Source organism: Adiantum capillus-veneris, chromosome 17, assembly GCF_014529385.1.
Source record: "Adiantum capillus-veneris isolate H3 chromosome 17, ASM1452938v2, whole genome shotgun sequence".
In the NCBI taxonomy this organism is placed as follows: domain Eukaryota; kingdom Viridiplantae; phylum Streptophyta; class Polypodiopsida; order Polypodiales; family Pteridaceae; genus Adiantum; species Adiantum capillus-veneris.
This window is the reverse complement of record NC_140947.1, coordinates 41,636,549-41,651,068: the sequence shown is the minus strand read 5'-3', so window position 1 is coordinate 41,651,068 and position 14,520 is coordinate 41,636,549. Positions and strand designations below refer to the sequence as shown.

Here is a 14,520-nt window from a genome sequence, read left to right as displayed (position 1 = left end):
ATCCACCCTCTGAGGGGCTTCCAAGTGCCTAAATACATTCTCTTTGGACACAATCTCCCGGTCCACATTGCTGGATCGAACGAGTCATCTTCTGAGAGGGAAATCAACCTAGATTTTTCAATATTGCACTTTGACCCAGATGCAGTGGCATACATTTGCACAATCTCTAGAGCCTTCATGATTACTTGAGGACAAGCTTTGAGGAAGAGCAAGGAATCATCCGCAAACATATTTTCAATTGGTCATTATTGGGAATCTCCCTTCTTGAAGCACTATCTTCGAGCATGATCACCAGGGGATGAGATCCAATGGAAAACAATAGAGGAGCTAGTGGGTAGTCTTTCTTGATTGATATTTTTACCTCAAAAGCCCCCACAATCCGCTCATTAAACAAAAGCATAGATTGGCTATCAGCACCCAATGTGTTGACCAGCCTACACATTTGCAGCCCCAAGTCCCAGTGATTTCATGACCTCTTTGATAAAAGACCATGTGATCCTATCATATGCTTTATCTAAATCCCAATAATTGCAGTAGTACACACTTTTTCTTAGTGAATGATGCAAACTCTATGCCGACCGCCACTGCCAGAATGTTGTCGTAGATGGACCTTCCTTTTATAATACCATGTTGGTGGGGGGTGATGACCTTGTCAGGAAGGGGAGAGAGCATGAGGGAAATAGTTTTGGTAATTATTTTGTATGCCATTGAAATCATGGTATATGGGGTGCCAGTGCTTCAAATGGATGTAGCAAACTTGTTTGGGATTGATTTGATGAGGCCTCTTTTGACCCTCAAGTCGAGAGCTCCATTGACTAGGTATTGGCTATCCATTCACGTGATCAGAGACTTAAGATCATCCCCAACTTATTTGAAGAACTCAGTAGTCATCCCATCCCATCTAGGAGACTTCTCTTTGCCCAAAGCTTGCATCACGAGAGAGCATTCCTCCTCAAAGAACACCTTCTCCAAGAGGTTGGCATCTGATTGTGATAACATTTTTTTGACACTTCCCAGAAGTGTAGCTCTGGCTCCATCCACTTCCGGGGAGCGGGCCTCAAGCTGGACAATGATCTGCTGCAAGTTATGAGCCATTTCATCCAAGTCCTTAACCTCCTTTCCTTCCACATCGGACAGTAAGGGGACGATGCCCCGATTTCTCTTGACTTTGAGGGCTCTGAAGAAGTGAGAATGATTAGCCTCCTTTGGTTGGAGGGAGGTTTCTTTGGATAGAGTTCTTGCCTTCTTTACTTCCTCAAGTTGTTATTCAATCAAGTCGCATTTTTCTTCAAGCCACCTTCTGTGATCGGATTCAGAAGTCGTCCCTTCTTGATTTTTGGTGGTTAATAGATCTACTTCTTGTGCGAGTTTTTTCAAGCGCTCCTCGTGGCGTTTCTTCCTTCTAGGCCTGTAGTCTTGATTGCTTTTTGAAGATATCCCATGCATTACTTTACAAATATTTCTTATAGCTTTCAAGCCCACGCTTTTGAAGCTCGCTGAGCCCTTGTCGTCACTAGCTTCTTCGACCCTTGGGGGTAGTGACCTTCTTCTTTGGTTTTAGAAAAGCTCCGGGTATCATCACACCAGCTAGAGATAGGGACATGAAGGACTGCTTATATGCCCCTAGCTGAGAGGTTATGGTAGCTTTGCATAGAGAGGGTGATTGAGGACGAGGAGCGCTTTGTTTGCAGATGTAGAGCATATGAGAGTATCAAAGACAAATATGAGGCTCTTCTCACATGACAGCCCACCCTACAATAGGCTGAAACGGTAGAGCTAGGAGACACCCCGATACAGAGTTCCGGGACCCCATCGCATACACATCCAAGAGATCTAGACTCACCACCACCAGGCAACCCAACATTTGCTCACATGCTGGCAGACCCAGCCGCGATCATACGCATGGCCCTTGCACCACACCCACCCATGTACCAGATCTTACACCACCACTGACATAGGATAGAGCTAGTCAGATTGATGCACTTCATGATTGAACTTCCCTAAGCATATAGATGTGCAACCATACCCCCGAGTGATGGGTCCTTTGCGGCCAGTTGTAAATCAGACTTCAAGTTCTTTACTGTTGTTGAAGACTGTCTTCTATAACAAATTGTCAAGCTTTCACCAGATGTTGTTGTGACCTTCACTGAGGTATTCATGCGGTTGCAGCACAGACATGCGTCTTTGTTGAGTGCATCAAGGCCACTCTCCCTTTGATTGTCTTCTCATTTGTTAAGACAGGAAATGCCATATCTGTTACTGCACCATTAGCTTCAGAGTATGGCAAGTGGGAGTATGGGCTACTCTGCACTGGTGCACAATTTGTATGCTGATGCTCTACATGATGCTACTCTGTACTGACGTACAGTTTGTATGCAGTGCTGCAGCTAAACCTTTAGTCCGACCTGCAATTGTGAGGATTAAACACTCATTACAAAATGCAGATAATCAACAAGTAATCAGAATTAAAAGCTCCTCACAACTTCCAGAAGCGACCAGTGAACTCTTTGCTGCGGTTTCTCTACCCAATGATCAGTGCTGTCTGCCCCACAATTAGCATGGAGTCCAAAAGTTTTACGCGTGCCATGTACACGTTGACTCCACTTTTTCCCCCTCTAAGCAAAGTAATACACACCCCTTTTTTAAGAGGGTAAAGCCAATAAATCAAGGTCAGTGCTACCTGGCTGAAGGTGCCATAGCTAGTGTACAGCATCTCATCTTAAATTGATGCACACATCTCACTTGAGATTTGTGTACGCATCCTTATTCACTCAAGCATCATCCTCTGTACATCCATATCATCCTCCCTCAATTAGCATGTACACTCAATTATCCTCAAGCAGCATCCTCAAGTGGCACGCTCAATCCTCCTCCTCATATGCTACAATAACCCCATCAATCTCGATGAAGAGCTTATCTGACGTTTTCCGGGCTCAAAGTCCAAATCAAATACACCCTTCGTGCAATCGGTTAAACCACCCTGAATATGCTTATCTTAAGTAAATTTCCTGGACTTGGCATCATGCCCTGTCATACACTGCTGCCAATTCTTGAATAAGATCCTCTACCTGCTCCTCAGCACATAATTTCTGCAGCCTCGACATCTCGAATTGAGCATTGTCCCTCCTAGCTACATTGAGGAGACTTCGGAGTAAAGGAAATGGAGCATCTCTAGTAGGCTCTAGCTGGAAACAACGTAGACCTGCTCCAATACCTCGTTTGAGATCACCATGATTTCTGCATGAGGAAAGCAAGCTCAACCATCCTAAGTAAAACTTTTCCTTCGGCATGATGTCAATCAACTTCTCTGCTTCTGCTAAGTGTCCTGCACGGCCAAGAAGATCTACCATGCATACATAGTGTTCTGCTTTTAAAACTAATCCATAATCTCTCAACCCCAGCAAAGAAAAATAACCTCTATCATCACTAACTTCTCCAGAATGGGAGCATGCTGTCATGACACCTACATATGTGACTTCATCTGGTTTGACTCCTTCAATCTGCATCTGAGAAAACAATTTCAAAGCTTCTTTGCTCTCACCACATTGAGCAGTACCTGCCATTACTCTAGTCCATGAAACTACATCCCTATGATACATCTTGCTGAAAGAAACTTTCAAATTGCCTATGCTTCCACATCCGCTGTACAAGCTAAGAAGAGAGTTTTCCACAGCAAGGCGAGACTCAAGACCATAAGCCACAATAGATGCATGAATCCTCTGACCTTCATCTAGAATTGCCGAATCAGCACAAGCAGCAAGAACACAGGTGAAGGTTACTTCATCTGGAATCACACCACAACGCGACATATCCCAAAAGAGACCCAAAGCCTGATTTTCCTGCCCATTCTGGACATATGCTGCAATCAATGCACTCCAACTAATCAAATTCCTATCTTTCATTGTGTCAAAGATATACCTAGCCACATCTAAGCACCCACATTTCCCATACATGTTGAGAAGGGCGTTTCGAAGAATACTGTCACTTTCATTACCAGTGCATATAATGGTTGTGTGTATTTGCAGGCAACACTCAAAATCTTGAAGACTCCCACATGCATCAACTACAGAAACAAAAGTGCTTGTGTTTGGGTTGATTCCTTCAAAAGCCATATTGGCAAAAACCTCAACAGCCTTATTTGCACGCCCGTTCTGAGCCAAAGCTGTAATCAAAGCATTCCATGAGATGACATCTTTTTCAGGAATTTGTGCAAACAGTTCCAAAGCCTCATCCAAAAACCCATTTTGAGCATATACAGTCATTAGTGTGTTCCATGATGCTACATTTTTCTGATTCATGTTAGTGAACAAGCCCTTTGCTTCTTCTAGAAGGCCACATTTTCCATACATGTTGACAAGTGCATTCCCAACAAACACATTCTTTTTATGTACACTTGCACAAACGGCATCATGAATCTCCCTTCCTCTTTCAAGAGCTCTCAAATTGGCACAAGCATCAAGTGCGTACACAAAAGTTACATAATTTGCCTTGATTCCTTGGCATTGCATCTCACTGAATATTTCCAATGCCGCTTGGTCAAACCCAGACACCAGTGATGCCCCCATGAGAGCAGTCCATGAAACTACATCATGGTCCACTATTTGATCAAATGCCTGTTTGGCTTTGCAAAAATCACCACATTTGGCATAAGTATTTATGAGAGCATTTCCTACATTTCGATCTTTCTCAAACTTCCCAGCTAAAAGTGCATTGTGAATCTGCTGCCCTTCAGCTATATCCCCTAGATTGGCACAAGCAGTAAGAACAGAAAGAAAGGTAACCTCATCTGGTTTTATGCCCTCAGTTTCCATTCTGTAGAAGAGAGCTAAGGCATCTCGAGATTGCCCGTTGTGGACATAAGCAGCAATCATTGAGCTCCATGAGATCGAGTTGCGGTCGTGCATTTTACTGAACACTACTTCTGCACCATCCAAGTCCTCACATTTTCCAAGCATATGAATAAGGGCATTCCCAAGGCGATAATTGCCATCAAAGCCACTGCCAATAATTGAAGCATGGACATGGAGCCCATAGTCAAGGGACGCCAAACTAGAGCATGCACCAAGTGCGGTGAGGAAAGAAACCTGGCTTGGTTGGATGCCATCCTTCCGCATACAGAAAAGTAGGTTTAAAGCCTCTGTGGGAGAACCCTGTTGGATAGACGCCCCGATCATACTGTTCCAAGAAACCACATCCTTGCAGGGCATTTGGCTAAATATGGCCTTGGCGTCCTCAAAGCCGCCGCTTCGAGACAAAACACCCAAGAGTATATTCCAGGAATATTGGTTGGGAGAGGGGGTTCGGCTGAAAGTGGTTTTTGCATCAAGCAGACTTTCACAATCTCCATACATTTGAACCAGAGAGTTGGCCATGAAAGTATCAGCATCGTACCCAGATGCAACGATACTTGCATGTACAGTTCTACCATCACATAGTGACTTTGACTTGCTGTGACGCTTCACAAGAGCGCAAAGCTCACCAAAGCTCTCGGTTTCATCATTAAAATGATTAATTTGTACCTGTGAATCCACCGCAGTAACGACGTTCATATGTAGCTGTTCATCTCTCTCTCTCTCTCTCTCTCTCTCTCACACACACACACACACACACACACACACACACACACAGAGAGAGAGAGAGAGAGAGAGAGAGAGAGAGAGAGAGAGATCCGTCAAACGAGACAAAGGCCGCAAGCTGATTGCCACTGCTCAAGCGCCAAAATGAAAGTTGAAAGCTAGGGGGCAATATTTCGCTTCCTCAAGCGTAGAGGTAAGACTCTTGAGGTTACTGAGTTGCGGACATGAGCACTCGTATAGCCATGGATGATAGATGAATCCAGGCGTCAATCCTTCACGGATCGCCATCTCGGATTCTCGTGTGTTCCTACAGTCAATATAAGGAGACGTGAAATGATGGTAGCTCTGTTGGACTACAAGGCGATGCTGCAAAAAGATCTGAGTTGGAAACTCTTGCCATAATGTGGTTATACAGATCCATCAAGATACAGAGTCACAATTTTCGCGATGCTTATGTCATGCCAAGGGCATACCCGGCGTCACGAACCCGGGCTAGGTGTGGAACAGGAGATTCGAGGGCCAAGGACTATATAAGGGGGATTGGGCGGTGAATCCGAACCAAGGTAGTCCTCTGGGCATTTCACTGGTATCAGAGCCCTATTTTGGGAAAGAGGGGCATAGAACCACCCCACTCTTGCATGCTCGTGCAAAGGAGGGCGTACAGGGCCGCCTGCTAAGCGAAGAAGGTGAAGCCGAGGGACACGGTGTGTGCAGAGCCGCTTGTTCCGAGGAGGGAGACGAAGTGTAATGGAAATGGCCTATGAACTTTGAGAATAGCGAAATTAAGATACTTACTTAACTTGGCATGAACAATACTTTTGCAAGAGAGAGAGAGAGAGAGAGAGAGAGAGAGAGAGAGAGATCTTGACAACAGTTGAGGACCGGATTTATGTGAAGCATGTCCCCCCTCCAATAGGCTTTTGTATTATCGATCCTCCCATCAAATGAGACTTGGTACAATACAATCTTTGTGACCTAGGTGATGCAATGAAGATGGAAAGATTCATGCGTCACGAGCATAACATAAACTTTGTAAAAACATTAACCATCCCCGGCCTCATTCGCAACGCCTCAAACACTTTCAAAGGTGGAGAGAGCTAGCAAGGAATGAAGGTAGGGAAGAGGAAGAAGAAACATTCATAAGAGAAATAAATAGTTCCTCACTTATTATCACTCTTCTTACTTAGCATAGCATAATAGCATAGTAATGAAGATGGAGAAGATGGCAAGCTTAAGCATTGAAGCATGGCTCTTGGTTGGATTTGCACTCCATAGCCAAGAGTGTTGGTGTAGGCTCTCAACTTCTCAACAAGCTTGGAGAAGGAGATGGAGCTCTTGCACTTTGCACTTCACACAATGAGAGTGTGTGTGTGAGTGTGGGAGAGTATACCCCCCAACCTAGCCCCTAGCTTCCTTGGTCAACCCCCCCTTGTAGCTCATGCTAGAAGATGATTGGATCCCTACGAGCCTAGTCAATCACATGCAAGGTGCATATCAAGCAACCATGCTAGCCTTGGGACAAGTGTCCCCCTTTCCCCTTTGAGAGAGAGGACTTTATAAATGCATAATCAATTAAATAAATTAGCTAGTTTATCATTGGACCCCTTGAGAGCCCAACCAATAGGCTTTAGGCACACCATGAGGGCAACATGAAGAGGAACTTGACAAGTGTCCTAGTTACTTCTTTAAACAATGTGTGAGGGTGTGTGTGTTCTCTCTCTAGCTCTTACAATGAGGGCTCTCCCCCCCTTGAGTAGGGATCATGTTGACTTTTGGGAACACCTTGAACCCCTCAAGCTTGGGGAAGGTTCTCGCCTCAAGCTCAACTCTATCAAGCCTGGAGAAGGTTCCCACATCAAGCTCAGCCCTAGCACCTCAAGCACCTTAGTCATCAAACACGACAAGCACATCAAGCACCTTAGTCAGCAAGCACGACAAGCACCTCAAGCTAGGTCCGGGTTCCCACCTTAAGCACAACCCTAGCTTGCCTAATGTCAAAGGACTTTTTAACACTAACCTTTGAAGGTCTTTAAGCTCCATTATGTAGCATTTCTCTTTAACATACCATCTCTCATTTAGACCCTTTTACCTTGGTTCCATGTTGAGATAGATCCATAAGCACATGTGTGAGGTCCCTGCCCCTTTTCCAGAGGAGCGGAGCACCTTTGATAGGTCTCCAATCCTGAGAAAGAAAAACCAACGGACATTGCCTTAGCTACTACGTAGCTGCGGGCATGAACCGCTAATGAAGGATTGGTCCTATCTCGCTTTGGCGGAGCGTGACCACCATAACCCTATCGAAAACTATCTATAATCAATATACCTAAAGATATAAATCTTAGAGTGACCAACCTGTGCGCTTTTTCCCCATGTTTCAGAAGCACAACCGCCAAGGTTTGTCTCTTTTAAGATTTATGACTATAAAAAAAACACTTTCTAACATTGGAAAGTTACCCGACTCATCGGGTCCACACGTCCATAGAATGATACCGTCGGGGTATCATTCTCCCACTTTCCACACCGCACTCACCCTTCTTTTGTTATCTAATTACTATCACATTGTTTAAACATACATGTTCCTTTTCTTTCTTTATGATACTGGTTCGTTAATACAGCCCTTCAAAGAGTATTACAAACAATAGTCAAACAAGAAGTCGTCCAATTTTTAAACCAACAACCCTTGGATCAGGTTCACTTAAGAATCTCTACTAGCGCTATTATGTCCGATCGGTATATACATTATTTATAAAAAACCTTGTCATCATGAGCGTCCCATACCGCTCGACAAGTACTCGTTGTGTTAATCTGGACGTACTCCCGCCACAGCAACAACGGTGCCAATCTGGGCGTCATCCTCACGCCACGGCAAAACAAAACTACAGTATCCAGCTGGGCTAATCTGAGTGTACTCCCACCACAGCATCAGCGGTGCCATCCTGGGCGTCATCTCACGCCTCGACAACTGCCACATAATCTCAGCACTAATAAGTAGAGAGACTTGAGAGAAACCATACCGAAGGTTTTGGACAAACATTCTTTCCTATAGCAACCAGTTTAACAAAACATTCTTTCCTACTTGTCAAACATATGCCGAGTTTCTTGGGGTTAAGCCCCTTGGTTTCGGTCTGTGTTTTCTTTTCATAAGGTAAATAATATATTTTTATGGTCTTGCATATGCAATGATGCATAACTTGAAACTGCAATACTAACCTGTACTATAGCTCCGATTGGTCCGATTGGTGGAGACATAGCATGTTCCACAGGAGTTCCCCCGTTACTTGTACCGGCTTCATGATCATTAGCGCCTTGAGTTCGAGCACGCTTTGGAGCCATTTTTTTGTACTACACTTACGTTATACACTTAGAACTTTAAATTGTTCAATTTTCCTAGTAATCTCCTTAACATCTAAGGTCATTTTTACATATAAGTAACCTTGTTATTTTTCTTAAATATTACTTTACTAGAATTTTTCAAAGAGAGTCTATAATTTGAACCCTCGCCAACTTGGATTCACACTTAGCGTTGTTGTTCTACATCTAATCAAAATATTTACTAATCTTAATTAATAAAAAATTAAGTGTGTAAACTACGAGTGAAAGTTTAGGAATGTATTACTTTTATGTCTAATCCACTTCTAACTTCAATTTCTATACTTCAACTAAATCAATTTTTAGTATTATTCAAAATACTAATTAATCTACTTGACAATAAAATTGGTGAATGAGAATTTCATCATACATAATAAGAGTGTGATGAGTACTCTTATGTATAAACTTTCAATTAACTATGCATAAGTTAATAGTGAAGATGTACTAACTAGAGAGAGTAGGTATACTTAGAGAGATTAGAGTAAGTGAAAACATACACACACATCTTTTCTAAAGTTAATTGAATCTTACCAATCCATTAGAAAGATTAGAGTAAAAGCTAGTACACACACACACACACATATCCTTCTTAAAGTTAATTGAATCTTACAAATCTATTAGAGAGATTAGGGTAAGAGATAACGCAGTACACACACACATATATCTTTCTTAAAACTAATAGAATCTTACTAATCTATTAGATAGATTAGAGTAAGAGATAGCACACACACACACATATCTTTCTTAAAACTAATTGAATCTTACTTAATACGCACCTTATTAATCCACTAGAGTTTTGGCTCTCTTAGTGGTTTGTGGACGCCTTCTCTCTAAGAGAAGTGGCAGCACTTCGTAAGCACTATAGAGGCAATCTCTATGTCTAAAGTGTGAGTATGAATGCTTCATTTATAGCAGAAAAGAAAACGTCCAACTTTTTTTTTTCAACAAAAAAATTTATTTTAATTTTAAATATATATATATATATATATATATTCCAAAAATCATACCCGCGTTTTTGGTTCCCTTGTGGTACCCATCAACTTGACCAATTTGTCATTATCATCAAGAGATAAGGTCACACAACCCCCCTCATTAAGATTAGTCAAGAGTAGCCTCTCCTTTTCATGTGACTGTGTGTCCCACTTTGTCCCCTCCTATGTGAGTCCATGGGCATTCATGTGTCATCCATGTGTATTCTTTTGTCTTTATAATTATTTTATTTTTTTCCTAAATGATAATTTACTTTACATTTTTAAATTAAACTTTACAGTCTTATACCAACTTTACAGTAGTAAGAGAAAATTCTACTATCAGTAAATAAGTCTTGCAATAAGTTAGTTAGTGATTCGTATAGCTAAACATGTCAGAATTTTGTACCGTAAATTTTTAATTCTAGGTTTTCTCAGCTTACGATTCATAATTTGAACTCGAATATCTTAAATAATGAGTGATGGTTGAAAAATTCAAATGCGTAATAGAACTTGTGTGAAATTCAGAAGTAGAGACCTTACAATCTCCCCAACTTAGAATTTGAGATGCCCTCATCTCAAGAACAGTGAAGGATAATCCTTAAGAAGGGTTGTCTCAGCTTCCCAAGTAGCATCTTCTACAGGGAAAGCCTTCCATAAGACAAGATGTTCTTTGATGGATCTATTCCTAAGCTTTCTCTCTCGAGTTTCTAGGATAGTATCAGGTTGGAGTTGTAAAACATCTTGAGCAGGTAAAATGATTTGCTCATCATCAAGGACATGATCATGGTTATATACATAAGGTTTTAACAAACTTACATGAAATACATCATGCACTTTGAGATGGGAAGGGAGTTTTAATCTATAAGCTTGATCACTTACAACCTTGATTATTTCGTAAGGTCCACAATATCGGTAGCTAAGCTTCTTATACCTTCCGAGAGACAGATTGCTCTTTTTGGGCTTTACTCGTAAGAAAACTTTGTCACCTTCCTTGAAAATCCGATCAGATCTTTTCAAGTCAGCGTACTTCTTTTGTCGATCTTGAGCTGCTTAAATATCCCTTCGAATAGCTTTGGTTTGCCCTTCCATTTCTTCAAGCATTTTCTTCGAGGCTTCTACCCTTATAGTGGGGTCAGAAAAGTTAAGAGGTGATAAACATTCTTGACCTTAAAGAGCATTAAAAGGTGTCATTCCAATACTTCTATGAGTAGAGGAATTGTATGCATACTCTACCAAGGATAGGTATTGAATCCACTTGCGAGGTTCTCTATTGCAGTAGGCTCTGAGGATGTCTTCAATTACTTGATTAACTCTTTCAACTTGGCCATCAGTTTGAGGATGATAAGCAGTACTAAAACATAACTGGGTTCCAATAGCTTAAAACAATGATACCCAAAACTTTGAAGTAAACTTGGCATCACGATCGCTGACAATCCTCTTGGGTAAACCATGAATTTTGGAAACCTCCTTCACAAACAGACGAGCAATATCTGAAGCTGTAAAGGTTGTCTTGACTGGAATTAAGTGAGCCACTTTAGTAAGCAAGTCGACTATGACCATGATTGAATCATAGCCAGCTTGAACAGAAGGAAACCTGGTGATAAAGTCCATGCTAATACATTCCCATTTCATTTGGGGAATATCTAAAGGGTGTAATTTACATGGCATCTTTAGTCTCTTTGCCTTAATCCTTTGACAAGACAAACACTCCTTGACATAGCGAAGGACATCACCTTTCATACCTTGCCAATAGTAACTTCTGCGAATTGCATTGATGGTTTTGGCATAACCTAGATGTCCTGAAGCTGGGCCATCATGTGCTTCATATAGGATAGCATTCCTTAGGGTAGAATCCTTAGGTATGCATAGTCGATTCCTATAGTAAATGTTCCCATCTTCTAAGGAGTAATGTAGAGGTTTAGGCTGATTTGATGATACTCTCTCTTCACGTAGGATACTAGCAAGCATCTGGTAATCGGTATCTCTGACAACAGCATCTGAGACTTTGTCTAAAATAGGGTTGTTAACCATGGAAATTGCCCCCAAAAAAGCTTTACGGCTTAGGGCATCTGCCACAACATTATCCTTACCTGGTCTAAATTTAATATCAAAATCATATTCGTGCATGAGCTCTATCCATCTCCTCTGTCTCATGTTAAGGTTAGGTTGGGTAAAAATCCACTTAAGGCTCTTGTGATCTGTTACCAACTGGAATTTGCGTCCCAATAGATAATGTCTCCATAGCTTGAGAGCATGAATAACTGCTAACAATTCTAAATCATGTGTAGCATAATTCACTTCATGAATCCTAAGCTTCCGAGAAGTGTAAGCTACAGGCCTTCCTTCTTGAGTGAGGACTCCTCCTAATGCAAGGTTACTAGCATCTATGATCACCTCAAATTCTTGGGTGAAGTCTGGAAGTTTTAAGAGAGGTTCTGAAGCAAGATACTCCTTAAGCTTTTTGAAGCAAGATTCATGTTTTTCTTCCCAAAGTATCATAGCTCCCTTCTTTAGCAAGTCGGTTAGTGGTGCAACTTTAAGAGCATAGTCCTTTACAAAGATCCTGTACCACCTTGTGATGCCTAAGAACCCTCTGACTTTGGCTTGTGAAGTGGGTTGAGGCCATTCCACAATATCTTTGACTTTGTCAGGGTCAACAGAGACTCCTTCAGGTGAAATGATAAACCCTAAGTAACAGACCTTAGGGGTAAAGAAGGTACATTTGCTTTTCTTTGCATACAGCTTATTTTGGCGTAGAAGCTCTAACACTTTCCTAACATGTCCTTCATGCTCTTCCTCTGATTTGGAATAAATTAAGATATCGTCAAAGAATACTAGGAAAAAATCGCCCAAGAATTCTCTAAAGATATCGTGCATCAGACGATTGAAAGTTGCAGAAGCATTCGTAAGTCCGAAAGCCATCACTGTAAATTCGTAATTACCATATTTTGGCTCCATGTAATCTGTCTAGCATCTCATCAATACGAGGAATTGGATATTTATTCTTGATGGTAACCTGATTTAAGCCCCTATAATCTATGCAAAGTCAAAGAGAGCTTTTTCTTTTGGAAGAGAACAGGTGCACCCCATGGAGATGTACTAGGTCGGATAAAACCTTGCTCAATCAACTGCTTGAGCTGCTCCTTGAGCTCTATAGCCTCTAGAAGTGACATCTTGTATGGCGCTCTTGAGACTGGTTCACTACTTGGAAAAATTTTGATTTCATGGTCTACCTCCCTAGGTGGTGGTAGTTCAGAAAGTTCAACAGGGAAAACATCTGAAAATTCTTCTAGCCACATTGGTTCAGGGTTGGAAGAAGATTTTTCTACTTTGTTTAGTTTGACTACAAAAATTTGTTGACTCTTGCGTAACCCTTTCAAAAGACGATTAGCTTTGACCAAGTAAGCTTTTGGTCGTCCATTCTGGCCTTGAATAGTGACTTCTTGACCTTGGTTGTCCACAAAAGTAACACTTCCTTGGGCACAATGGATATTGGCATTATGACTGGCTAACCAATCCATTCCAAGAATTCCGTCATAGATTCCTATGGGTAAGGTTCGAAAAGTAGCAAAAGTAGAGTATTCTCCCAACTTGAAATCTATTTTTCTCACACTGTACTAAGATAACACCTCCTTTCCATTGGATAATTCAACTCTCATCTTTCTTGCAGGGTTTTGATTAAGTCCTAACCTCCTTAAACATTTAGGTGACAAGAAAGAATGAGTACTGCCACAATCAATAAGAAGCTCAAATTTTTCACCTTCGTGATTTGCAGGTGTTTGAATGACAACATATTGTTGTCTTGCTCTTGGGTTATCAATTGCAGCATGTAGAGTTTCTCTTTCCTCTTGTTCTTCTCCCAATGTTGGTTCTCCTATGATAGCATTGACTCTGGCAGCCATTCCGCGCCCTCAACCTCGTCCTCCATTTTGTCCTCCACGATTTATTATTTGGCCTCGCCCTCTGACTTGATTAGGTATACTTGTTGCAGAGACTCACCTAGGACATACATTCCTGAAATGTCCTAGCTCGTTGCATTCATAGCATCTAAGATCTGCATTTTGAGTTCCAGTTGCTGAAGCTACAACTATCGAATGAGTTTGGTGAACTGGGTGAACTTGTCTTTGGTTCCACATCATAGGTCGTCCTCTCCTTCCAACATTCCTTATATTTCCATTTCATACCCTTTGAGAGTTTGACATCTCTTTAGCTAAGGGTTTAGCTCTTAAAAGAGCATCTTGCAAATTTACAAGTCTCATGGCTTCTAGACGAGTATTTAAAGGAGCATTTAGCCCTTGGCAGAAACGGGCTACTTGTTGATCTGTGGTCATTGGTGGAGCATAGCACCTAAGAGTTACAAATTTGGAGTAGTATTCTTCCACTGTAAGATGAAACTGACGTAAGTTGAAGAATTCATTCATCTTAAGGCATTCGTGTGCAGGTGGAAGATAACGTCCTTTGACAGCATACTTAATGTCTTCCCAAGTTTGAGTGTTTTGAGCCACTTGATTATCTTTGCAGTGTTGTTTCCACCAAAGCTTGGCATCCCCCGTGAGACGAAACATAGCCAACATTGCTTGGTTATCGGGAGTAGTACCAGCAAC

General features: G+C 41.7%; 1 protein-coding gene across 1 annotated transcript; it reads right to left on the bottom strand.

The window, feature by feature from the left end:
* Positions 1–217: 217 nt before the first annotated feature.
* LOC147437113 (pentatricopeptide repeat-containing protein At3g09040, mitochondrial-like) lies at positions 218–5,974 on the bottom strand. The gene has a single exon (XM_086486690.1). It carries the CDS (start codon positions 5,547–5,549, stop codon positions 3,021–3,023), a length of 2,529 nt encoding a protein of 842 aa, XP_086342816.1. The 5' UTR covers positions 5,550–5,974; the 3' UTR covers positions 218–3,020.
* Between the last annotated feature and the right edge of the window lie 8,546 nt (positions 5,975–14,520).